General features: G+C 48.9%; 1 protein-coding gene across 5 annotated transcripts in view; it reads left to right on the forward strand.

Moving 5' to 3' along the window:
• The window catches only part of CIC (capicua transcriptional repressor), a 410,013-nt gene that overhangs the window by 207,041 nt on the left and 175,145 nt on the right, over positions 1–27,827 (forward strand). For all 5 annotated transcript variants that reach the window (XM_069201390.1, XM_069201393.1, XM_069201394.1 and 2 more), the window contains 3 exons: positions 4,515–6,027; positions 9,654–9,883; positions 12,382–12,548. In XM_069201390.1, coding sequence (XP_069057491.1) covers positions 4,515–6,027; positions 9,654–9,883; positions 12,382–12,548 — 1,910 coding nt within the window. The remainder of the gene's footprint in view (positions 1–4,514; positions 6,028–9,653; positions 9,884–12,381; positions 12,549–27,827) is intronic.

Raw genomic sequence — 27,827 nt, forward strand, 5'->3', positions numbered from 1 at the left:
AATGGAGACAGAAGGAGGAGTCACTCGGTCCCGTGACTCGAAAGACTTCTTCGAAGAAAAACAACTTGTAACACTCCGACCCAACACCAGATGGCGAGCTATGCAGAACATGTGAATCTCCAGCGACTGATGCCATGAACAGATGTACACTGGGTAAGTGACATTTTCATTCATATGACTAAGTGGTAGTTTCTGATCTATGGGGGGTGGCGTAGGCATGTTTTGGTTGTAATGGTAGTGGGAAATGCTGTTTACTGCCGTAGGTGTATTTTTTATTACAATTGTAGAAATGCCACTTTTAGAAAGTGGACATTTCTCTCTGCTCATAACTGGTGCTTTTGCAGTTTGACTCCAATCCACGTCCGGGATAGAGTGACAGCCGGGCTTTGTGCATACTTTCCAGACAGCCTTCACACAGGAAGGGTGGAGGTGTGATAAGATTACATCTGCATACTGAGTGGTCCTCCTGGGCTGGGAGAGTTAGAGGCGGGACACACTTATATTTGTAAAGGCTGTGTCCTGCCCTGACCCAAAGGGCTCGTTTACCCCCTACTGATGTCTAGAGCCAGTGTGGAGGAGAAGGAGCATTCCTGGAACTGGTTAGGGCTGGTTGGAACCTTCTCTCCTCTTCAAGAAGCTGGGAAAACTGGGTATAAGTATAAGGGTGGTTTGCCATGAAAAGAGAACAGAAAAGAACAGATACTGTATGGACTGGACACCACAGGTGCTGCTGCAAGGACTTGCCAGGAAAACAACCCAAGGACGACCTGCTGCTGTGCTGGCCTGTGATGTGCTAGGTCACTAGAGGGACTGTTACTTTAGATGGCAAGGAGCTGTGTGCTGGCGTGCTGCTTGTCTTTCTGCCCTGAGGGCCCCCCCAGCTGTCTCTAGGGGCTGGGTGGTGTGTCCACCTTCCCCCCCTGCACTCACATTCATATAGCACGAGGGAAGTGCTAACCCTTTTTAGGGTCGAGCGCGCAAGCACTCTGGACCATGTTGTAATCTCTCTATGGGCATCTAACCACACTCATGTCAAGCCCGTCACTTTCATTAGTTTGTGGGCTTGTCTTTTAAAAATCGATTGATTCCATTTGTGAAAAGCATGCATACGCCATGCCTTTTCTGGTGTTTAGCCCTCCTCAAGTGTACTGGTGAACTACTAAAAACATACGAGGCTCCATGTTTTCAGCTGGTTTCTGGACTACTTTATCTTTTAATTTCCTGCGCAGCACGATCTTGCTGGGCAGAAGTCTAGCGCTTTGCATGTCATCGCGGCCGTTGGCTCGCATGTGAAACTGTTTTACTTTTCATTATTAGTTTGTGTGGCAAGAAAAGTCTGGTTAGGAGTTTACAACACTAATAGCTCTAATGCGAGCAAACGCGAGACCCGTTGCATTGCTCATGCTTGTTTTTCTTGTAAAGAGTGTGAAGAGCGCTTTATTTTTGATTTAGTGCCTGTTGGGGCACAAGGAATCACCTGTGTCACACTGTGCATGCCCCCCACCTTACGTGGGAGAGGGCGCGAGGAGTTGTGAAAGTAGCACAGGTTGAGTGGTGCTCTTGGAGGTGCCCCCGAGGCTGCTTTATTGCTCTCACCGCTGCAGGCCAAGCCGCATCACGAAGCGATGCTAGCTGCCCTGGAGGCGCTGGGAGCTAGAGAAGATCAGATTCCTGCCGGCTGGGTGGGAGGGTGAAGCCTTGCGGCCAGAGTGAGGAGGCTTGTCTCGCTGAGCTGTATCGTACTGTGGGGAGATGTGCATCCTTCCACAATGGAGGAGAGACAGGGCCGGCTGGAGACGCCCATTCCTCCCCTCCCCTCACCACATTGCAAAGCTAAGGAAGGCTGTCCTGGACTGGGTGTGGGGGCCTTGTTTCCGTATGCGTGGAGACTGGGGAGACGTCTCCCTGCCAACAGAGTAAGCGCATGTGCTCCTTCTCCCTCCCCGAGGTCGCCATACTGGGGATGGGGGACCTTGACCCTGGAGAGATTCGCCCTCAAATTGTGTTTTGGCAAGCATATTACGGTTGGCAGGAAGGGAGGAGAACCTTGACGGCGGTCCCGTGCCTGCCCAGCTGCCTGCAATTACTGCATTATCCCTGAGAGGAGTGCAGGTGCTCCTGGATTGGGACGAGTGTGTCCCGGGTGGCCCTCATTGTTTCTACATCATTTGCATAACCTGACTCCCACTCCATGAAGTGATTACCCTGTTGGGAGGGGAGGGTATCTCTTCAGGAGGGATAGTGCAGAATGAGGCTATGACATATGCCGGATGAAAATGTTCTCCTAATGTGTGCACTTATCTGGGCAAGTCCGATCACCTGCCATTTTGGAATGTTTCATTCTATGTGCCTTTTTTTTTTTTTTTAGTAATAGTGCTGACCTGACTACTGCATGGGTTGCAGAATACCAGTAACCTGTGTGTTTACCTGACTACTGCTTGCCTTCGCAGAGTACTAGTAACCTGTGTGATGTTCTGACAACTGCTTGTGTAGCAGGGTATTACTGATACATGTTGTGTTTGGTCTAATGATGGTTTGTGCAATACAGTTTATTTTTATATAACTTGTTCTGGAGTTTTCTTTGTGGTTTATTCGTGTCACGTGTGTTGTGTATGTTGTGCAGTTGCTTTACACATTGCCTCTGGGATAATCCTGACTGCTCGTGCCAAGCTACCAAGGGGTGAGCAGGGCTTATCTTGGGTGTGTAGCTCCCTCGCCCTGGCTAGAGGTGCCTACCCTAGCCAACCAGAACCCCATTTCTAACAGGATATCCTACACAAATTATCGCCTGAGATTAATATCATGTCCTTAATATTGTTGCTGGAACTGTCTCCCTGTTGGAGCTAAAAATAGAAACTCTACACCCAGCGAGACATTATTTTTTAAACAATATTTGGGGCACCCATACAGATCTTTAGAGTGATTAAGGCATTTTCTTAATCCACGCCAGGCAGTGGAAGGAATGTTCAAATGGACACCACTGTTCACTTACTGTAAAGTGTATGTAGGCGAGACCTTTTCTGAGAGTGCTGGGGCCTTTCCTTAAGATATTGGGCAGTAAGTATCCTCTGGTGAATCCATTTCCGTTCTTATTGAGACGCAGGTGTTAGTTTAGCCTTTGGCTTGCAGGCCAGTGCCCCCGTCACCTAGTGACCGTTTACCTATTTAGCCTTCCCTGTTTTATTCCATTTATTTTATTATTTCTTCCAGCTGGCTGCCGTTTTTTTACATTTTATAAGCATGTTTTGATTTGCCAGTGCCACTCTGAGAAGGCGTCATTATCAGCGTCATGATCAAGTGATGTACGTAGGTATTAGCATCATGTCCCTTTCTCACTCACGTGTGATGGGAACACACTGTACACTTCTTGGGGATTGTTTACATAATTGCTGCCACAAGTCCGCCTCCTTATCAATTGTTTGAAAACATACCTGCGTCAGAGGTCCTACATGATCTGTATAAATGCATCTCACACAGAGAAGGTCATTAGAGGAGTTCCTTCCAGATGCCATCAACACTGCACGTCACCTCACTGCAGAACTCAGCCTTTGTGTCTCCACAGAGTCTGACCTAGAGACCTCATTCCAAGGTAACGAGGGTTGGGAGGCACTTCTCACGGACATGATACTGGCAGATTAGGTTTATCATACCTAGCTCTCACAAGGGTAGAGATTAGGTTCTCTTTGCTAGGAATTTTATGTTTCGTGTTTTTTGTAAGATGGTGGGATTTTCTATATTCACAACTCTCATATTCACAATTCTGCTTCTTTTGTGTTCTTTATCCTAATCATTGCAACACCTGCATTTTATCATAGATTGTAGTCTTTTCAATTATACTATTGAAAACTTTCCTGAATCTCCTTCATTTCCTGTGTGAGACTGAGACTTATTGCTAACGAGAGAAAAGGGTAACTTACGTTCCACCACCACTCCCTGAGAGGTTTTATCTAGAGTTCATGCATAAGTCTGCCAGAAATCACCTTTTACTATTTGGGTTTTTGGTGAGGTACTGCTTGTGAGCCGGGAGGGTTGAGCCAACAATTGCAACTTGTTGTAGGATTGGCCTAGCAGTCTACAAACAAAAGTGCTGTCATCCCTAAACCAGCAGTCTTGCCTTGGAGTGAGAGTCCAACTACGACAATCCTGTATAGGTGGTATTTGCTATAGGCGTCCCTGCATTGTAATATTGGTTATTTCCATTTCAATAGCCAGGTCACCCACTTCTAACGCTTTCAGGGTAGGGAAGGCGAGCAGTCAAGGCTTACTCAGGGGAGTTGAGAGGGTTACAAACTTGAATTCATATGACATTGTATAAATAACACTCAACAGGATCAATGCCTATTAAGTATTTAAGTTTAAAAGAACAAAAGAAAAGGCAAGAACTGTGTTTTTAACTATAGGTGCAGAGAGCTCTCATGCCCCCTCAGTTGTAGGTGCACTAGGACTGGATAAAAGGGTTGACTATAAACTATTTTCATGACTATAATCTCTCCTCTCCTTTTCCTCTTCTTCAGAACTTCCCTCCAAAGACGTTCTCACCAGTGATCCACACTCCTTCCCTGTCTGGAAATTACAGTCTCTGCCGGACACCAGTTGAAAATAAACCGCAGATGAGCAGGGCTGCTGAGGGCAGCTCAGGCTCCCCCATGCATATCCCAACCTCTGAACTTCACCAGCAGGCCTGCACCAAGAGCCTGGGCACCTTCCAGCTGACGCCGAGCAGCTTTAAGTCCAGTGACTGCCGAGCTCCTGTCCGCTCTCAGAACATACCGTCCAAGCAGACAGATGTACGTTTCACTTTGGCAGACCCAAGCTCTGGACATAAGAGGAAGAGGGTAGATGGCTTGCCACAGAGACTGGTGCTGCCACAGGGGGCTGAGGCAATGGAAAGCAGCCCTGGAAGCCATCTGCAGTTTTCAAGTCAATCGGTCATCTCGTGCACCCTGCCACAGGCAATGGTGCATCCCAGTGTGCACCCCTCCACCAGTAGTGGGTTTTACACTCTACCTTCCAAAGCATTTGAAACAACGTCATGCAGTCCCCAGCGCTCTTCTGGTGCTGCAGACAGCCTTTCCTTTATTGCTGTATCTAGTAGTCGCTCAGCGGGCCTATCTCAGGGAACTGTATTAGTTACAAGTCCAGCAATTAGCAGTCCAAACTTTAAAGTGCTTGGTCCTGGACACTCAGCTGCAGGAAACCTGAGGACTGCTTCCACCATGGTTACCAATGTGGTGAAGCCGGTCAGCAGTTCTCCAGTGCCTATTGCCAGTAAACCCCTGCCTTCTTCAACCAGAGTAAGCAGTAGCGACTTGGGGTCCGGGCAAGCACTCATCGGTTCTCTGGAGCTACCTCAGCACTTCACTATGCTGGGTCCAGGGAAGATCGAAGTTAGCTCCCCAGCCTGTGCTGTCACACATGCCCCCACTATGCCCATCGGCCAAATCGCAGCCTCCTCGCTACCTTCCATGGGAATAGGAGTAGTTTATACCCCAGGAGCAGACAGAAAGCACTTTCAGCCAGTAACAACTCAGGCCGGGCCAGTGAACAACCACAACCTGGCAACAGTGGTTGGCAAGACACCCACGGCGCAGGGGAGCCTGGTTACAAACCTGCTAGTTGGGCCCACCAGTTATGGACCTGCTGTATCCAGTGGAGGAAATGGACCTGTGCCGGTGTATTCCCCAGGCACGCTCACGCAGCAGCACTCACTCCAGCTCATTGCCCAGAACACTGCCGGTGGTCAGAATGGACCCATGCCCCTCAGCATCCTTCAGCCGCAACACATACTCTCTGCACCCAGTGCCAAGCCAGGCAGCATTACACAGGTTCAGTACATCTTACCCAGCATCCCCCAACAACTGCAGATGGCTGGAAGCAAGGTGCCAGGGACCGGTGGCACAACCAGCATTCGTTTCACCCTGCCTCATGCCAATGGAAAGGTCGTTGCAGCTTCCCAGGGGATTCCCATAATCCAGCCAGCACCATCCGGAAGCCCCAACATTACCATGGTGTCCAGCGCCTCCAAAGGTAAGGCTTTTTGCTCGCTTGTCACTCTCACCATCTAAGGTTCACACCTTGTAATACTCCTGTTCTTCCATCTGTGCTTCTAGTCCGCCTTGTCCTCGTATTCATGTGCAAGCATGTACGTTCGCTCTCCCTCAGCATCAGTCTTTTGAAAGCATAGATCCTGTTTTGAGAAAAGAATTGTTAATCACTGTTGGCTCTTTCTGCATGTCGCATTGTGGCCAAGTGCGCAGAAGCTGTCCAAATGTCTACTTCAGCAAATAATAACTGAGGTTCTAAGGTTGGCTTCTCAGATTGGTCATTTAGGTGGAAGTGATCAATTTTAATTCCCAGTTTAAAAATAATGTAAAAAAACATAAACGTGCATTATTATGCACAGCAGTAAAATGAATGTGAGAATGATATTACTGTCAGAACTGCAGATTACAGAGTGTTAAAATGCATATGTAGGTGAGGCATTACATTGCCTACGAACTGGTGAGTGTATTTATTTACGCACAGTTGTATGTGGAGCCGTGAGAACTGTGGACCACGGTTGAATCATCCAACAGCGGGCTCCATAATTGTGTGTAATTATATAGTCTTCTTGAGCAGCATTCACTTCCACCCACTCTTTCCTAGAAATTTCATTACATTGCCTTTACTCCTACTTATGGAAACACATGAATTAGTAGCAAGTGTGGCTGTAGATACGCATGCTCTGCATACTCATGCAAGTTGTTTTTCTTCAAAGAAGTTTCTTCAAGACTTCTTGTGACTTTTCCCTTAATCCACAATGCACCAGAATAAACACGAAGACTTCACTTACTGCAGATTGTCCTTTGTTCCCCCTTTAGATTCTCGCTTTCTAGTTCCAGCTCTGAGACAGCCATGTTTTTTGTGTGTTTGACACATCCTCCAGGCAGGATGGACATTCCAGGGCGGGAAGCTTCAGAGGCTAAGCCGCCTCAGTAATGTGACCCCACACCCCCCCAACGGAAGTGGCCATAAATACGGTGTAGTCACCCTAAAGGTGGGAAACGCATTGGCTGCCATCTGGCACTCTGTAACGCCCCTAAATTGAGTACCTAGGTGGCACCCCTGAACCTAAGAACTCTGATCCTGATGACCTAAGAAGCCCAAGAATACAGAATAATTGAACTCGCAGAAGGGGAGAAAAGAAGCAGCTGACCTGGTACCAACAAAGAAGCAGCTGACCTGGTACCAACCCCGCCGGCCTGTCTGCAACACTTAACGGACTTGACGCAAGGACATGACGTCTCAAGTTACCACTGCACCCGCCGTCCCCGATCTGAGTGGAAGTGGAGCTCCGGTGCCATCAAGGTTCCCTGGTTCCCCAGAGTCGGAGTTCATCATGGTTTCACCCCCCGTAGACTCCTGAATCCACCTGCAGCCTCTGCACTAAGGCCCCCTCTCCTGCAGCCTCTGTGGTGAGAGAAATCGCACACCTAAAGCAACCACTGCATATGTCGCCTAAGGCCTGATCTGAAGAAAGAGCCTGGTGTCAACGACGTCCCCCAGCTCTCCTGAGCTCGAGTCCACTGTGGTTTCACCCCTCCTCATGACGACACCTGCAACCTCAGACCACAGGACCTCTCAACCGCGAGCGTTCCCGGACACAGAAACTCAGCACCAAAGGACACCCCTGCATTCGTCACCCCTGGTCCTTGGAGAAGAGGACCAAAGGTGCACCCACATCCCCGAGCAACGGTGTGGCTGTGACCCTTGCCCAGTACTTATGTCTCTGAGATTGGTCTCGTAAGGCGTCGTAAAGTACCTGTTTGCTGACTTTTTTTTCCTCCCATAGAAAAACATTGAAGTACTCAAAAATTGCACGCTGTCCATTTTTACAAGTGAAAAGTGTTCATGCTGAGAAACGTGCGTACCTTATAACAAAGGTCTTGGGTTCAAAGTACTTATAAAAAGTTTATGGCTCAGTTTATGATGTACACGGATGGTGGGGCCCTGTAGAAGGCTGGCTCAGTTTATGGTTTACACCTATGGAGTGGGCCCTGTAGTAGGCTGGCTCAGTTTATGGTGTACACCTATGGTGTGGACTCTGTAGGAGGCTGGCCCAGTTTATGGTGTACACCTATGGTGTGGGCCCTGTAGGAGGCTGGCTCAGTTTGTGGTGTACCCCTATGGTGTGGACCCTGTAGGAGGCTGGCTCAGTTTGTGGTGTGGGCCCTGTAGGAGGCTGGCTCAGTTTATGGTGTACACTTATGGTGGGGCACCCTGTATTGAGTCCAGGCATCCCTTAGTGAATAGGCGAGATAGTAGAAGCTCTCTTGGGGTAGCTGAGGCGAGCAGCTGAAGCTTATCCAGGAGGAATGTAAAGCACTTGCAATACCACAGTAGTCCGAAGGTAACTTACAAGAAAGAACCACACAAGTGTTGCAAAAATAAAGGATACTTTATTACAACACTATTACTAGACTAGCATTGCTATATCTCTTTTTGGAGATATCTATACACAATATATACACAAAATAACCAAAAGAAATAGCATAAAATATACAGAGCCCTATTTGGGGTGGGGGGGAGGAGTCAAACCATATACTAAGTACGTGGAATGAGAAATAGTGAACCCAAACAAAGAAAGAATGGTAGTTGGGTAGGAGCTGGGGAAAGATGAAAACACTAGAGCCAGAGGTAAGCACTGTAGGAAAGTGCCCTCTTTCTTGGCATGGTTACTCCCATTTTCTGCCTCTTGTCAGTGTGTTTTACTGTGTTCACTGGGATCCTGCTAATCAGGACCCCAGTAGTTATGCTCTCTCATCACAATTTGGTTGCTAGTAACCTTTTCTTCCCACAATTGGCATACTGGCCCCCCCCCATGTAAGTCCCTAGTATATGGTACCTAGGTACCCAGTACATTGGGGTTCCAGGGGATCCCTATGGGCTGCAGCAGTTATTCTGCCACACATAAGTAACACATGCAAAGGGTTCTGCAGGCCTGCCATTGCAGTCTGTGTGAAACGGGTGCACACCCCGGTTTCACTACAGGTCACTGCACCAGGTCACCCCTATGTACCTGCACCTAGCCAGGTGACAACTTATAGGGAGGGGGCTCTGACGTCACCTGCCTGACCTGACATCAGATGCTGCCAGAGGCCTCTGCCCACCTTGGATTCAAGATGGCAGAATCAAGGGACCCTCGGGGGGAGCTCTGGGCACCACCCCTTGGGTGGTCATGGACAGGGGAGTGGTCACTACCATTTCCATTGCCCAGTTTCGTGCCAGAGCAGGGACTGGGGGCCCCTGAACCGGTGCAGACTGGTTTATGCAAGGAGGGCACCACATGTGCCCTTCAAAGCATACCAGTGGCTTGGAGAGGCTATCCCTCCAAAGCCATGTAACACCTATTTCCAAAGGGAGAGGGTGTTACCCCCACCTTCTTCCAGAGGAAATCCTTAGTTCTGCCTTCCCGTCCACATTTCTTTGTTTCTTTTTTCCTTTTGTGTATTGCCTTTCTGTTTTTCCCATCCTTTGTGTATTTTTGCATGCCACTCTTTATTGTGGACCTGATTTGTATACTTTCTGTACCACACTGGCTTCCCCCAATGTTCACCTACTCTGGGCTGGGTAAATGGTACATTTGATGACCGTTTGCTGCTGATGTCTTCCAGCTCAGTCCTTGTCACCGGCCCCATCACCGGCCGGCTCTGCTCACCTCTTGTCAAGTCAGATGCTGCAGCCTCCAGGACTCCTCTCCACAACTGCCCAGCTGCCAAACAAGATGCTGATTCCAATGGCTCCCCCGCAGGCTACTGTGCGGACGGGTGTTCCCAACCAGCTGCCTCTTGTGTCCCCCTCGTTCCAGGTGCCCGTGCAGAATGGAACCCAGTCTGCCAGCAAGGTGAGTGCGTGCGGGTCTGGGGGTACGTGTGGTCTTTGGCTCAGGGAGGGCCTTGGCGAGGGGTCAACAAGAGGATTGGTTGAGTCATCGAAAGGAAGATAATTTCAGTCATGTTGGTTAAAAGTGCTCTTAAAGGAGTGAAGTGGTTCGCTGGGACACGAAGGTGATGCGCAGGTTTTGAAGATGGATGCATTGAGGGGTTGTGGTGATCTTGGAGGGACTCAGGGTAGTGCTAATACTGGACGCGGACAGGAACAGAGGCCATTCAAGGCACATATGTGTACTCAGAATTGAAGTCAGTGTGGGTCAGAACTTGTTCCTTTCTGCTGATGGCGTGGAGGAAGAGGGTGCACAGTTCTGCTAGACAGTACTAAAAAGGGATTGCACTCTTTTCATATTGGAGTGGGGAATGTAGGCAAATGTAAGTTTGTCTTTGGAATTGAACTTGTAAACATACTGAAGAACTTGATTGGTCAAAACCTAAAACTTACACTCAGTAGTTTGGCTACAGTGAGAAGCTGGAGGTTGGGTGCTCAGGAGGAGTGGATTGTGACTCAAGACTGACATGTGAGGTAGGGCTGGGGAGTGCCTTGCATAGCTTTGTTTGAACAGAAGTCCTATGTATTGCTTCAAAATGTTGTTTAGTGGTGCGCCATGTTTTTACAGTGCTGTTTGTCCGCAGAGCTAGGTTGTTGACAAAGTTAGCCCCCCATAAGTGAACCCCAAAACTGAGTATAATAGGTTGTTGGAACAGAAAGTCTCTCCATAGCATAAACAACTGTGCCATTATACTTTATAACCTTTCTCTGGACAATGCTGTTTCTCCTCTTCATTGAATGTGACAATCATGCGGGTCTCCTGAAGATGCTTGGTATTTCAGTGTTCTTCTTAATCAGAGCTATGCAGAGATGACTGGGGACACCCTTCATGGGTGAGGATATCTACCGCTTCTTTAGCCCAGGAAATGCAGCGACTGGCAAAAATGGAAACAATTTCTTAAGGCATGCAGCTTTTAACCTGTGGCTCTGTGGGGAGACTGCAGACTCTCCTTGGTTTCTTGCTTTCGTCATGTGTGTGCGACGTGTCACACCGAATCAGAACTCTTAACCACTAGGGGCCATTGTTGTCCATAATCTGATGACCAGCATTCACATGCTATAACTACGTTTGGGGAAGTACCTCAGTCCCAGAATGTGCTTTCACCTTCTGGTGTTTTGTGCCTGTCTTAGTTGGAACTGCTTGAAATATAGGCCCTCATTACGACCTTGCCAAGATCAGATTGTCGGGCGGCCGCCAATGCAGCCGCACTCCCACCGCGGCCATTAGGAGATCCCCGCCGTCCAAATGGAGCCGGCGGTGTTGCGGCCGTGCAAAGGGTGCAATTGCACCTGTTGCGCTTTTCACTGTCTGCATAGCGGACAGTGAAAAGCTGCACGGGGCCCTGTCGGGGCCCCTGCACTGCCCATGCCAGTGGCATGGGCAGTGCAGGGGCCCCCAGGGGCCCCACGACTCCCCGTACCGCCAGCCTTTTCCTGGCGGTTCAAACCGCCAGTAAAAGGCTGGGGGTAGGAGGACTCGTAATCCCTTGGGCAGCGCTGCAAAACAAAACACACTATGGCCCTCATTACAACCCTGGCGGTCCAAGACTGCCAGGGCTGTTCCAGACGAAGCACCGCCAACAGGCTGGCGTTGCTTCACAGGGCATTACGACCGCGGATTAAAGCCGCGGTCGTAATGCCCTGTGAAGCAACGCCAGCCTGTTGGCGGTGCTTCGTCTGGAACAGCCCTGGCAGTCTTGGACCGCCAGGGTTGTAATGAGGGCCATAGTGTGTTTTGTTTACTGTTCCATATATTCCTAACACCTCTGAGATTAAGCCTCAACTGCTCATAGTTGGTAACCTAAGAGAGCCTGGTACCCAAAAGGAGTAACTTGGTTTTCCAGTGAATGTGTAGTAATGTTGGTGGTCCTGGATAGAAGGGCACCCTCATTGTACTGCCCCAGGACCCCAGAAATGTTTCACAATCAGCCATCAATGAACCACACTCATGCGCCCTTGAAGCATGCCCTGCACACGATGAAGGCCAATGTGGTGGACTCGATGGGCCTTTTTAGGGGAGAGACAGCTGGCACACTGACCACATGAGAGTACTAGTGACCTCTCTGTGCCCCTGGCCTTCCTAATTGCTGTCATCACTGACGGAACTTTGCCTAAGCTGAAGGACCAGTAGTCATCCTAGCTCAGTGGGGGAGCTGGGGTCACTTTGGGTGTCTCCAGTCATCAGAGCACAGCTTTGATGGCAAAATCAAAAGGAGATTGCCAAGCTTACTGGAGAAAGACTTTACGGGGCAGGATAGCACAACTTTAACAAGCTATGCAGTGGAATTAGCCCCAACAAAGGAATTGAACTTTTACTTCTCCATTCTGTCCCCACCTCTTTTTAAACTGCCCTCACTACTCACCTTTGCATCACCTTCCTTCTCTCTTCTTGTTTTGTAGATCATTCAGATCACCCCAGTGCCTGTGGTTCGGCCTCAGGTCACCTCCCAGAATGCGTTGGTGTCATCTGCCAGCGCACACCTGCAAGGTACAATACCTGTCACCATGGCAACAGCGATGATGGCCTCCTCACAGCCTCAGAAGATGATCCTGCCGCCTTCTACCAGGTAGCTTTGATAGGGCTCTACTGCATCCATGCAGAAGGAACACAGGAGATGGGATGCAGCGAGACCGAGTAATGAGACCCGTGGGAGCTTGTTAGACTTCTGTAGTGTCATATGGTGCGCATATTCTGCTGTGTAGTGATTAGACCCCAAAAGTTCCCAACAAAGTTATCTCCAAAGTTTTGTAGTGTGAGCATCTCCCATGAAATCCTGTATAATAACGACCAGTACTTTACGGTGTTGCGTATCTCAGAGCCATCCTTAGATTGTGTTTAATGTCACTTCTGTTTTGCTCTCAGTGCATTCTAAGTTTGACTTAGGGTGCTTGCCGGCTCCTGACGTAAGTGTGTGCTATACAATTGGTTACATTTTATCTCATATACATGCATAGACAAACAAACCACAAGAATGCAGTCTAGAGATGTTGAGTAGATCATGTATGAATCCATATCAACCTCATCTAGATCTATAGCAATTCAGGCTAAACCACCATTATTACAGGGAACCTGTCCTCTTGCTGGGAGAATCTGTGCAAAGAGTAGCTCATTCCATCCTTTGGTAGGTAGCGGGCTAGTTGTTGTAAAAATCTTTTCTTCAGCCTGATCTCATCACAAGGACAAGTCCAGTGTTGTGTTTTTTTTGGGTTGTGGACCAGAGCTTATGAGAATGTTTACAATTTCTTTTCATTTTAGAGTTCACCTTTTCTTCAGCTTTATTTTGATTTTCACAAAGATAAATTACGAAAACAGACCTCATAAACATGCATATCAGTACATCCATCAGTCACACATTACATTGATATACTATGTTACATTGATGTAATGTTCATAATCATAAAAATCCAACGTCCGTGCCTGTGTTAGGAATAGGAATATAACTATCAGGTTAGGAAATTTCTCAAACGTTGCAACATTGGACGTCTGCATCACTCCTTCATTTAATTAAAACATTGAATGGCTTTGGAGCCTTTTTAGTACAGCTTGTGTGCATTTGTACAATCAATCTTTAATAGGCCTGCCCCGGACACAGGGCAGCAATCACATTGTTGTCCGACTTGCTGTTCAGTACATTCCCCTTGCTAACAAGGAAGGGTCTATGTGAGTGCATGAATCACAGATACGATTTGCAGGTAAGAGTGAAGCAATAGATCTGCTGCATCATGGCAGAAGGTGTCATCTCACAGTTGGTATTAAAACTTGCGTGGGGCTTTTCATCCATGTCACTTTGCACTTAGCCAGCAATGGCAAAATGGCTGTGAGTCTTCTAGGGTGGAACATGATGTGGGCAACATGCCCGATCAATGCTGTTAGTAGTATAATTTCAAAATAATTGTGTGTAACCTTGATCCCTACTTCAACTACCCTTTCCAAGAACGTGATGATGCTGGGTGTAAGGAAATGCCTCCTTGGCATGGTTGCCCCCTGACTTTTTGCCTTTGCTGATGCTATGTTTACAATTGAAAGTGTGCTGAGGCCTGCTAACCAGGCCCCAGCACCAGTGTTCTTTCCCTAACCTGTACTTTTGTATCCACAATTGGCAGACCCTGGCATCCAGATAAGTCCCTTGTAACTGGTACTTCTAGTACCAAGGGCCCTGATGCCAAGGAAGGTCTCTAAGGGCTGCAGCATGTCTTATGCCACCCTGGAGACCCCTCACTCAGCACAGACACACTGCTTGCCACCTTGTGTGTGCTAGTGAGGACAAAACGAGTAAGTCGGCATGGCACTCCCCTCAGGGTGCCATGCCAGCCTCTCACTGCCTATGCAGTATAGGTAAGCCACCCCTCTAGCAGGCCTTACAGCCCTAAGGCAGGGTGCACTATACCATAGGTGAGGGTACCAGTGCATGAGCATGGTACCCCTACAGTGTCTAAACAAAACCTTAGACATTGTAAGTGCAGGGTAGCCATAAGAGTATATGGTCTGGGAGTCTGTCAAGCACGAACTCCACAGCACCATAATGGCTACACTGAAAACTGGGAAGTTTGGTATCAAACTTCTCAGCACAATAAATGCACACTGATGCCAGTGTACATTTTATTGTAAAATACACCCCAGAGGGCACCTTAGAGGTGCCCCCTGAAACTTAACCGACTATCTGTGTAGGCTGACTAGTTTTAGCAGCCTGCCACAAACCGAGACATGTTGCTGGCCCCATGGGGAGAGTGCCTTTGTCACTCTGAGGCCAGTAACAAAGCCTGCACTGGGTGGAGATGCTAACACCTCCCCCAGGCAGGAATTGTCACACCTGGCGGTGAGCCTCAAAGGCTCACCTCCTTTGTGCCAACCCAGCAGGACACTCCAGCTAGTGGAGTTGCCCGCCCCCTCCGGCCAGGCCCCACTTTTGGCGGCAAGGCCGGAGAAAATAATGAGAAAAACAAGGAGGAGTCACTGGCCAGTCAGGACAGCCCCTAAGGTGTCCTGAGCTGAAGTGACTCTAACTTTTAGAAATCCTCCATCTTGCAGATGGAGGATTCCCCCAATAGGGTTAGGATTGTGACCCCCTCCCCTTGGGAGGAGGCACAAAGAGGGTGTACCCACCCTCAGGGCTAGTAGCCATTGGCTACTAACCCCCCAGACCTAAAACACGCCCTTAAATTTAGTATTTAAGGGCTACCCTGAACCCTAGAAAATCAGATTCCTGCAACTACAAGAAGAAGGACTGCCTAGCTGAAAACCCCTGCAGAGGAAGACCAGAAGACGACAACTGCCTTGGCTCCAGAAACTCACCGGCCTGTCTCCTGCCTTCCAAAGATCCTGCTCCAGCGACGCCTTCCAAAGGGACCAGCGACCTCGACATCCTCTGAGGACTGCCCCTGCTTTGAAAAGACAAGAAACTCCCGAGGACAGCGGACCTGCTCCAAGAAAAGCTGCAACTTTGTTTCCAGCAGCTTTAAAGAACCCTGCAAGCTCCCCGCAAGAGGCGTGAGACTTGCAACACTGCACCCGGCGACCCCGACTCGGCTGGTGGCGATCCAACACCTCAGGAGGGACCCCAGGACTACTCTAAGACCGTGAGTACCAAAACCTGTCCCCCCTGAGCCCCCACAGCGCCGCCTGCAGAGGGAATCCCGAGGCTTCCCCTGACCGCGACTCTTTGAATCCAAAGTCCCGACGCCTGGGAGAGACCCTGCACCCGCAGCCCCCAGGACCTGAAGGACCGGACTTTCACTGGAGAAGTGACCCCCAGGAGTCCCTCTCCCTTGCCCAAGTGGAGGTTTCCCCGAGGAATCCCCCCCTTGCCTGCCTGCAGCGCTGAAGAGATCCCGAGATCTCTCATAGACTAACATTGAAAACCCGACGCTTGTTTCTACACTGCACCCGGCCGCCCCCGCGCTGCTGAGGGTGAAATTTCTGTGTGGGCTTGTGTCCCCCCCGGTGCCCTACAAAACCCCCCTGGTCTGCCCTCCGAAGACGCGGGTACTTACCTGCAAGCAGACCGGAACCGGGGCACCCCCTTCTCTCCATTCTAGCCTATGTGTTTTGGGCACCACTTTTTACTCTGCACCTGACCGGCCCTGAGCTGCTGGTGTGGTGACTTTGGGGTTGCTCTGAACCCCCAACGGTGGGCTACCTTGGACCAAGAACTAAGCCCTGTAAGTGCCTTACTTACCTGGTTAACCTAACAAATACTTACCTCCCCTAGGAACTGTGAAAATTGCACTAAGTGTCCACTTTTAAAACAGCTATTTGTCAATAACTTGAAAAGTATACATGCAATTTTGATGATTTGAAGTTCCTAAAGTACTTACCTGCAATACCTTTCGAATGAGATATTACATGTAGAATTTGAACCTGTGGTTCTTAAAATAAACTAAGAAAAGATATTTTTCTATATAAAAACCTATTGGCTGGATTTGTCTCTGAGTGTGTGTACCTCATTTATTGTCTATGTGTATGTACAACAAATGCTTAACACTACTCCTTGGATAAGCCTACTGCTCGACCACACTACCACAAAATAGAGCATTAGTATTATCTATTTTTACCACTATTTTACCTCTAAGGGGAACCCTTGGACTCTGTGCATGCTATTCCTTACTTTGAAATAGCACATACAGAGCCAACTTCCTACATTGGTGGATCAGCGGTGGGGTACAAGACTTTGCATTTGCTGGACTACTCAGCCAATACATGATCACACGACAAATTCCAAAATTGTCATTAGAAATTCATTTTTGCAATTTGAAAGTTTTCTAAATTCTTAAAAGTCCTGCTAGGGCCTTGTGTGTTAAGTCCCTGTTTAGCATTGTCTTTTAGAGTTTAAAAGTTTGTTAAAAGTTTGAAATTAGATTCTAGAAACAGTTTTAGATTCTTTAAAAAGTCTTCCAACTCTTAGCAAAATAATGTCTGATACAGAGATGAATGTGGTGGAACTCGACACCACACCTTACCTCCATCTTAAGATGAGGGAGCTAAGGTCTCTCTGTAATATCAAAAAAATAACCATTGGCTCAAGACCTACCAAAATTCAGCTCCAGGAGCTGTTGGCAGAGTTTGAAAAAGCCAACCCCTCTGATGATGACCTCACAGAGGAAGAAATTAGTGACTTGGAGGCCAATGTCCCTCCTCCAGTCCTAAATAGGGAGAACAGGACCCCTCAAGTCCTGTCTCCAACTGTGTTAGTCAGAAATAGTGAGTCCCTCACAGGAGGGTCCCACATTTCTGAAATCACTGAGGATGCTCTCAGTGAAGATGACCTCCTGTTAGCCAGGATGGCCAAAAGATTGGCTTTAGAGAGACAGCTCCTAGCCATAGAAAGGGAAAGACAAGAGATGGGCCTAGGACCCATCAATGGTGGCAGCAATATAAATAGGGTCAGAGATTCTCCTGACATGTTAAAAATCCCCAAAGGGATTGTGACAAAATTTGAAGATGGTGATGACATCACCAAGTGGTTCACAGCTTTTGAGAGGGCTTGTGTAACCAGAAAAGTGAACAGATCTCACTGGGGTGCTCTCCTTTGGGAAATGTTCACTGGAAAGTGTAGGGATAGACTCCTCACACTCTCTGGAAAAGATGCAGAATCTTATGACCTCATGAAGGGTACCCTGATTGAGGGCTTTGGATTCTCCACTGAGGAGTACAGGATTAGGTTCAGGGGGGCTCAAAAATCCTCGAGCCAGACCTGGGTTGACTTTGTTGACTACTCAGTGAAAACACTAGATGGTTGGATTCAAGGCAGTGGTGTAAGTAATTATGATGGGCTGTACAATTTATTTGTGAAAGAACACCTGTTAAGTAATTGTTTCAGTGATAAACTGCATCAGCATCTGGTAGACCTAGGACCAATTTCTCCCCAAGAATTGGGAAAGAAGGCGGACCATTGGGTCAAGACAAGGGTGTCCAAGACTTCAACAGGGGGTGACCAAAAGAAAGGGGTCACAAAGACTCCCCAGGGGAAGGGTGATGAGACAACCAAAACTAAAAATAGTAAAGAGTCTTCTACAGGCCCCCAAAAACCTGCACAGGAGGGTGGGCCCAGAGCCTCTTCACAAAACAATGGGTACAAGGGTAAAAACTTTGATCCCAAAAAGGCCTGGTGTCATAGCTGTAAACAGCATGGACACCAAACTGGAGACAAGGCCTGTCCCAAGAAAGGTTCCACTCCAAACTCCCATCCAGGTAACACTGGTATGGCTAGTCTCCAAGTGGGATCAACAGTGTGCCCAGAGCAAATCAGGGTCCACACTGAAGCTACTCTAGTTTCTGAGGGTGGGGTGGATTTAGCCACACTAGCTGTCTGGCCGCCTAACATGCAAAAATACAGACAGCAACTCTTGATTAATGGGACTAGAATAGAGGGTCTGAGGGATACAGGTGCCAGTGTCACCATGGTGACAGAGAAACTGGTTTCCCCTGGCCAATACCTGACTGGAAAAACTTACACAGTCACCAACGCTGACAATCAGAGAAAAGTACATCCCATGGCAATGGTTACTTTAGAATGGGGAGGGGTCAATGGCCTGAAACAGGTGGTGGTCTCCTCAAATATCCCAGTGGACTGTCTGCTTGGAAATGACCTGGAGTCCTCAGCATGGGCTGAGGTAGAACTAAAAACCCATGCAGCAATGCTGGGTATCCCTGAACTGGTGTGTGTGAAAACAAGAGCACAATGCAAGGCACAGGGTGAAAAAGTAGAGCTGGAGTCTGGAAAAATGGCCCAGCCTACCAAGAGAACAGGAAAGTCAGTTGGGAAACCAACTGCAACACAGCAAAAGAAAGGGAACCTCTCTTCTCACGAAGAAGTTCTGCCCTCTGAGGGAACTGAGCCTTTGGAGCTTGAACCTTACCAGGTTGAGCTCTTAGGCCCAGGGGGACCCTCAAGGGAGGAGCTGTGTAAGGGACAAGAAACCTGTCCCTCTCTTGAAGGCCTTAGGCAGCAAGCTGCTGAAGAGTCCAAAGGCAAGAAAAATGGAACACATAGGGTCTATTGGGAAGATGGACTCCTGTACACTGAGGCCAGAGACCCCAAACCTGGTGCCACTAGGAGAGTGGTAGTGCCTCAGCTGTTCAGGAAGTTCATCCTAACATTGGCCCATGACATTCCCCTTGCTGGACATTTGGGACAAACCAAGACGTGGGAGAGGTTAGTCAACCACTTCTACTGGCCCAATATGTCCAACATGGTTAAGGAGTTTTGCCTCTCCTGCCCCACCTGTCAAGCCAGTGGTAAGACAGGTGGGCATCCAAAGGCCCCCCTCATTCCACTTCCAGTGGTGGGGGTGCCCTTTGAAAGAGTGGGTGTGGACATAGTTGGTCCACTAGAACCTCCCACAGCCTCAGGAAATATGTATATCCTGGTAGTAGTGGATCATGCTACCAGGTACCCTGAAGCTATTCCCCTTAGGTCGACTACTGCCCCTGCAGTAGCCAAGGCCCTCATTGGTATCTTTACCAGAGTGGGTTTCCCTAAGGAGGTGGTGTCTGACAGAGGTACCAACTTCATGTCAGCATATCTAAAGCACATGTGGAATGAGTGTGGAGTGACTTATAAATTCACTACACCTTACCATCCACAAACTAATGGCTTAGTTGAGAGATTCAACAAGACATTAAAGGGCATGATCATGGGGCTCCCAGAAAAACTCAAAAGGAGATGGGATGTCCTCCTGCCATGTCTGCTTTTCGCTTACAGGGAGGTACCACAGAAGGGAGTAGGGTTCTCACCCTTTGAACTTCTGTTTGGTCATCCTGTAAGGGGACCACTTGCCCTTGTTAAAGAAGGCTGGGAGAGACCTCTCCATGAGCCTAAACAGGACATAGTGGACTATGTACTTGGCCTTCGCTCTAGAATGGCAGAGTACATGGAAAAGGCAACCAAAAACCTTGAGGCCAGCCAACAGCTCCAGAAGTTTTGGTATGACCAAAAGGCTGCACTGGTTGAGTTCCAACCAGGGCAGAAAGTCTGGGTTCTGGAGCCTGTGGCTCCCAGGGCACTCCAGGACAAATGGAGTGGCCCTTACCCAGTACTAGAAAGGAAGAGTCAGGTCACCTACCTGGTGGACCTGGGCACAAGCAGGAGCCCCAAGAGGGTGATCCATGTAAACCGCCTTAAGCTCTTCCATGACAGGGCTGATGTGAATCTGTTGATGGTAACAGATGAGGATCAGGAGGCAGAGAGTGAACCTCTCCCTGATCTTCTATCATCAGACCCAAAAGATGGCACAGTAGATGGAGTGATCTACTCAGACACCCTCTCTGGCCAACAGCAAGCTGATTGTAGGAGGGTCCTACAACAGTTTCCTGAACTCTTCTCCCTAACCCCTGGTCAGACACACCTGTGTACCCATGATGTGGACACAGGAGACAGCATGCCTGTCAAAAACAAAATCTTTAGACAGTCTGACCATGTTAAGGAAAGCATCAAGGTGGAAGTCCACAAGATGCTGGAATTGGGAGTAATTGAGCGCTCTGACAGCCCCTGGGCTAGCCCAGTGGTCTTAGTCCCCAAACCTCACACCAAAGATGGAAAGAAAGAGATGAGGTTTTGTGTGGACTACAGAGGGCTCAATTCTGTCACCAAGACAGATGCTCATCCAATTCCAAGAGCTGATGAGCTCATAGATAAATTAGGTGCTGCCAAATTCTTAAGTACCTTTGACTTAACAGCAGGGTACTGGCAAATAAAAATGGCACCTGGAGCAAAAGAGAAAACAGCATTCTCCACACCTGATGGGCATTATCAGTTTACTGTTATGCCCTTTGGTTTAAAGAATGCCCCTGCCACCTTCCAAAGGTTGGTGAATCAAGTCCTTGCTGGCTTGGAGTCCTTTAGCACAGCTTATCTTGATGATATTGCTGTCTTTAGCTCCACCTGGCAGGATCACCTGGTCCACCTGAGGAAGGTTTTGAAGGCTCTGCAATCTGCAGGCCTCTCTATCAAGGCATCCAAATGCCAGATAGGGCAGGGAACTGTGGTTTACTTGGGACACCTTGTAGGTGGAGGCCAAGTTCAGCCACTCCAACCCAAGATCCAGACTATTCTGGACTGGGTAGCTCCAAAAACCCAGACTCAAGTCAGGGCATTCCTTGGCTTGACTGGGTACTACAGGAGGTTTGTGAAGGGATATGGATCCATTGTGACAGCCCTCACTGAACTAACCTCCAAGAAAATGCCCAAAAAAGTGAACTGGACTGTGGAATGCCAACAGGCCTTTGACACCCTGAAACAGGCAATGTGCTCAGCACCAGTTCTCAAAGCTCCAGATTATTCTAAGCAGTTCATTGTGCAGACTGATGCCTCTGAACATGGGATAGGGGCAGTTTTGTCCCAAACAAATGATGATGGCCTTGACCAGCCTGTTGCTTTCATTAGCAGGAGGTTACTCCCCAGGGAGCAGCGTTGGAGTGCCATTGAGAGGGAGGCCTTTGCTGTGGTTTGGTCCCTGAAGAAGCTGAGACCATACCTCTTTGGGACTCACTTCCTAGTTCAAACTGACCACAGACCTCTCAAATGGCTGATGCAAATGAAAGGTGAAAATCCTAAACTGTTGAGGTGGTCCATCTCCCTACAGGGAATGGACTTTATAGTGGAACACAGACCTGGGACTGCCCATGCCAATGCAGATGGCCTTTCCAGGTTCTTCCACTTAGAAAATGAAGACTCTCTTGGGAAAGGTTAGTCTCATCCTCTTTCGTTTGGGGGGGGGTTGTGTAAGGAAATGCCTCCTTGGCATGGTTGCCCCCTGACTTTTTGCCTTTGCTGATGCTATGTTTACAATTGAAAGTGTGCTGAGGCCTGCTAACCAGGCCCCAGCACCAGTGTTCTTTCCCTAACCTGTACTTTTGTATCCACAATTGGCAGACCCTGGCATCCAGATAAGTCCCTTGTAACTGGTACTTCTAGTACCAAGGGCCCTGATGCCAAGGAAGGTCTCTAAGGGCTGCAGCATGTCTTATGCCACCCTGGAGACCCCTCACTCAGCACAGACACACTGCTTGCCAGCTTGTGTGTGCTAGTGAGGACAAAACGAGTAAGTCGGCATGGCACTCCCCTCAGGGTGCCATGCCAGCCTCTCACTGCCTATGCAGTATAGGTAAGCCACCCCTCTAGCAGGCCTTACAGCCCTAAGGCAGGGTGCACTATACCATAGGTGAGGGTACCAGTGCATGAGCATGGTACCCCTACAGTGTCTAAACAAAACCTTAGACATTGTAAGTGCAGGGTAGCCATAAGAGTATATGGTCTGGGAGTCTGTCAAGCACGAACTCCACAGCACCATAATGGCTACACTGAAAACTGGGAAGTTTGGTATCAAACTTCTCAGCACAATAAATGCACACTGATGCCAGTGTACATTTTATTGTAAAATACACCCCAGAGGGCACCTTAGAGGTGCCCCCTGAAACTTAACCGACTATCTGTGTAGGCTGACTAGTTTTAGCAGCCTGCCACAAACCGAGACATGTTGCTGGCCCCATGGGGAGAGTGCCTTTGTCACTCTGAGGCCAGTAACAAAGCCTGCACTGGGTGGAGATGCTAACACCTCCCCCAGGCAGGAATTGTCACACCTGGCGGTGAGCCTCAAAGGCTCACCTCCTTTGTGCCAACCCAGCAGGACACTCCAGCTAGTGGAGTTGCCCGCCCCCTCCGGCCAGGCCCCACTTTTGGCGGCAAGGCCGGAGAAAATAATGAGAAAAACAAGGAGGAGTCACTGGCCAGTCAGGACAGCCCCTAAGGTGTCCTGAGCTGAAGTGACTCTAACTTTTAGAAATCCTCCATCTTGCAGATGGAGGATTCCCCCAATAGGGTTAGGATTGTGACCCCCTCCCCTTGGGAGGAGGCACAAAGAGGGTGTACCCACCCTCAGGGCTAGTAGCCATTGGCTACTAACCCCCCAGACCTAAAACACGCCCTTAAATTTAGTATTTAAGGGCTACCCTGAACCCTAGAAAATCAGATTCCTGCAACTACAAGAAGAAGGACTGCCTAGCTGAAAACCCCTGCAGAGGAAGACCAGAAGACGACAACTGCCTTGGCTCCAGAAACTCACCGGCCTGTCTCCTGCCTTCCAAAGATCCTGCTCCAGCGACGCCTTCCAAAGGGACCAGCGACCTCGACATCCTCTGAGGACTGCCCCTGCTTTGAAAAGACAAGAAACTCCCGAGGACAGCGGACCTGCTCCAAGAAAAGCTGCAACTTTGTTTCCAGCAGCTTTAAAGAACCCTGCAAGCTCCCCGCAAGAGGCGTGAGACTTGCAACACTGCACCCGGCGACCCCGACTCGGCTGGTGGCGATCCAACACCTCAGGAGGGACCCCAGGACTACTCTAAGACCGTGAGTACCAAAACCTGTCCCCCCTGAGCCCCCACAGCGCCGCCTGCAGAGGGAATCCCGAGGCTTCCCCTGACCGCGACTCTTTGAATCCAAAGTCCCGACGCCTGGGAGAGACCCTGCACCCGCAGCCCCCAGGACCTGAAGGACCGGACTTTCACTGGAGAAGTGACCCCCAGGAGTCCCTCTCCCTTGCCCAAGTGGAGGTTTCCCAGAGGAATCCCCCCCTTGCCTGCCTGCAGCGCTGAAGAGATCCCGAGATCTCTCATAGACTAACATTGAAAACCCGACGCTTGTTTCTACACTGCACCCGGCCGCCCCCGCGCTGCTGAGGGTGAAATTTCTGTGTGGGCTTGTGTCCCCCCCGGTGCCCTACAAAACCCCCCTGGTCTGCCCTCCGAAGACGCGGGTACTTACCTGCAAGCAGACCGGAACCGGGGCACCCCCTTCTCTCCATTCTAGCCTATGTGTTTTGGGCACCACTTTTTACTCTGCACCTGACCGGCCCTGAGCTGCTGGTGTGGTGACTTTGGGGTTGCTCTGAACCCCCAACGGTGGGCTACCTTGGACCAAGAACTAAGCCCTGTAAGTGCCTTACTTACCTGGTTAACCTAACAAATACTTACCTCCCCTAGGAACTGTGAAAATTGCACTAAGTGTCCACTTTTAAAACAGCTATTTGTCAATAACTTGAAAAGTATACATGCAATTTTGATGATTTGAAGTTCCTAAAGTACTTACCTGCAATACCTTTCGAATGAGATATTACATGTAGAATTTGAACCTGTGGTTCTTAAAATAAACTAAGAAAAGATATTTTTCTATATAAAAACCTATTGGCTGGATTTGTCTCTGAGTGTGTGTACCTCATTTATTGTCTATGTGTATGTACAACAAATGCTTAACACTACTCCTTGGATAAGCCTACTGCTCGACCACACTACCACAAAATAGAGCATTAGTATTATCTATTTTTACCACTATTTTACCTCTAAGGGGAACCCTTGGACTCTGTGCATGCTATTCCTTACTTTGAAATAGCACATACAGAGCCAACTTCCTACACTGGGGCATGCCCACACTAAGTGAAAAATATATGCAATTATTCATTGATAATTGTGGCATTTGAGGCTCAGAGCACTGTCTGTCCTATTCGGCCATAGAGGGACCTAATATATAAATCTCAGAAATTCAAAATGATGCAGCTTGTGTTAGTAGTTCAAGGGATCGGAGTTTTGTTAGTGCACAATATTCGCCTGGTCTTTTCCTTAATTTCAAACCCTAAATCTAATTCCCATCTCTACTTTGCTGGATGCACCACACACAGGGACACAAGTCTGAACATAGCGTACATGTTTAAACACCCATGCTCTCGTGCTCATTCATCATGCTATTCAATTTATCAGATCACAATGGGGCCCTTCTTGCCGGAAGAAGAGTACCTGCAACCGAGCAGCCGGACATGTTCTGAAACTTCTCACTATTTCTAGTGCTGTAGAGATTTGTGGTTCCCTCTGTGGAGCTGCGGATAGTGGTCTTCCTTTTCAGAACTGATAGTCTGCGGGCTGGACCCCTGCCGACGGCGTCTTGTGTTGGAAGGAGTAGGGTGGATATTTATAAGCATCAAGACAAGACTTTTCATCCTGCTGTCCAAAGCGCCCAGTACTTCAATGTTTGAGTTACGGAAATAGACTGAAGTGTCCCAGATACTACATGATCTCTTCCTGTGACCAAGTGTGGCGTATGGTAGTCGTGCACTAGCCAATGGATCCCAAAGTGCAAGTGTGCGGTTTGATAATATTTTTCAAAGTAAGAAATTACAAATCCTCTTCTATTGTACAATCAATTTGGAATTTCCCAGCAGATCCTAAGTTGCTTTCCAGCCCAGAGCAGTCTTTTGAGTATAGAATTATTGTGGAGAATAAAAGCCTTGGGCAGTGTTATGGGGATGTTTGTAAATGGAACAAGGAGGTTAGGGAGGAGTACCATTTTAATCAAGGCAGCACTGCCTGCAAGCGTGTAATTTAGCCATCTCTCAACTAGGCTCTTTAAAGTCTCAAAAGGGGCCCATAGTTAACTCCCATGGCAATATTCCTGTTTACTTGAATCCCCCTGTATTTCATCGAGGTATTGCCCCAGTGTCTGCTGGCCAAAGGGCCTGGGTCTAGTGGAAGAGTTCAGTTTTATCCTGTTGGAAATGGCCTTTCTGCAGGGTCACCCCCAAACTTTTTGCCTTCCTCCTCCTCTTTTTCTGACCTCATTTTTGCTGGCTTTAGGACTCTGCGCACTTTACCACTGCTAATCAGTGCTAAAGTGCATATGTTCTCTCCCTAAAACATGGTGACATTGGTTCATACCCAATTGGCTTATTTCATTTACCTGTAAGTCCACAGTAAGGTGCACTACATGTGCCCAGGGCCGGTAAATTAAATGCTACTAGTGCGTCTGCCCCACTGGTTGTGCCACCCACGTAAGTAGCCCCCAACCATGCCTCAGGCATGCCACTGCAAGGTCTGTGTGTGCAGTTTCACTGCCACTTCTTCTTGGCAGTTAAAAGTACTTGCCAAGCCTTAAACTCCCCTTTTCCTACATATGTCACACCTAAGGTAGGCCCTAGGTAGCCCATAGGGAAGGGCGCTATGTATGTAAAAGGCAGGACATGAACATGTGTGTTCTATATGTCCTCGTGGTGTAACACTCCTAAATTCGTTTTACACTGCTGTGAGGCATGCTCCTTTCATAGGATAAGATTAGGGCTACCCTCATATACTGTTTGAGTGGTAGATCCTTGTAGGAAAATGGCTTCCCTGTTGCAGTTACCCCCCACTTTTAGCCTGATATTGATGCTGACTTGACTGAGAAGTGTGCTGGGACCCTGCTAATCAGGCCCCAGCACCAGTGTTCTTCCACTAAAAATGTACCATTGTTTCCACAATTGGCACACCTCTGGCACACAGATAAGTCCCTTGTAAAAGGTACCAGTGTTACCAAGGGCCCTGTGACCAGGGAAGGTCTCTAAGGGCTGCAACATGTGTTGTGCCACCCTAAGGGACACCTCACCTAACACATGCACACTGCCATTTCAGATTGTGTGTGTTGGTGGGGAGAAAAAGGCAAAGTCGACATGGCATCCCCCTCAGGATGCCATGCACACAAAATACTGCCTGTGGCATAGGTAAGTCACCCCTCTAGCAGGCCTTACAGCCCTAAGGCATGGTGCACTATTCCACAGTTGAGGGTATAGCTTCATGAGCAATATGCCCCTACAGTGTCTAAGTCCATTCTTAGACATTGTAAGTACAGTGTGGCCATATTAAGAATATGGTCTGGGAGTTTGTCAGAAACGTACTCCACAGTTCCATAATGGCTACACTGAATACTGGGAAGTTTGGTATCAAACTTCTCAGAATAATAAACCCACACTGATGCCAATGTTGGATTTATTACCAAATGCACACAGAGGGCATCTTAGAAGATGCCCCCTGTATTTTACACAATCCTTCAGGACTGACTGGTCTGTGCCAGCCTGCCACTGAGACGAGTTTCCGCCCCCCTGGGGTGAGAGCCTTTGTGCTCCCTGAGGACAGAAAGCCTGCACTGGGTGGAGGTGCTTCTCACCTCCCCCTGCAGGAACTGTAACACCTGGCGGTGAGCCTCAAAGGCTCATGCCTTTTGTTATAGCACCCCAGGGTATCCCAGATACTGGAGATGCCCGTCCCTCCGGCCACTGCCTCCACTTTTGGCGGCAGGGTAGGAAAGGATAGTGAGAAAAACAAGGAGGAGTCACCCACCAGTCAGGACAGCCCCTAAGGTGTGCTGAGCTGAGGTGACCCCTGCCTTTAGAAATCCTCCATCTTGATATTGGAGGATTCCCCCAATAGGATTAGGGATGTGCCCCTCTCCCCTCAGGGAGGAGGCACAAAGAGGGTGTAGCCACCCTCCAGGACAGTAGCCATTGGGTACTGCCCCCCAGACCTAAACACACCCCTAAATTTAATATTTAGGGGCGACCCTGAACCCAGGAAATCAGATTCCTGCTACCTACACAAAGAAGAAGGACTGCTGACCTGAAAGCCCTGCAGAGACGATGAGACGACAACTCCTTTGGCCCCAGCCCTACTGGCCTGTCTCCAGATTCAAAGAACCTGCAACGAGCGATGCATCCGACAGGGACCAGCGACCTCTGAGGACTCAGAGGACTGCCCTGAACCGAAGGGCCAAGAAACACCCGTGAACAGCGGCACTGTTCACCAACAGCAACATTTTTGCAACAAAGAAACAACTTTCAAAGAACTCTTCCTTCACGCCGGAAGCATGAGACTTCTCACTCTGCACCCGACGCCCCCGGCTCGAGCTCCAGAGAACAAACACTGCAGAGAGGACTCCCAGGCAACTGCGACAATGTGCGTAACCTGAGTTGACTCCCCTGCACCCCCACAGCGATGCCTGCAGAGAGGATCCAGAGGCTCCCCCTGACCGCGACTGCCCGGTAACAAGGAACCCGAC

Source organism: Pleurodeles waltl, chromosome 7, assembly GCF_031143425.1.
Source record: "Pleurodeles waltl isolate 20211129_DDA chromosome 7, aPleWal1.hap1.20221129, whole genome shotgun sequence".
Classification (NCBI taxonomy): Eukaryota; Metazoa; Chordata; class Amphibia; order Caudata; family Salamandridae; genus Pleurodeles; species Pleurodeles waltl.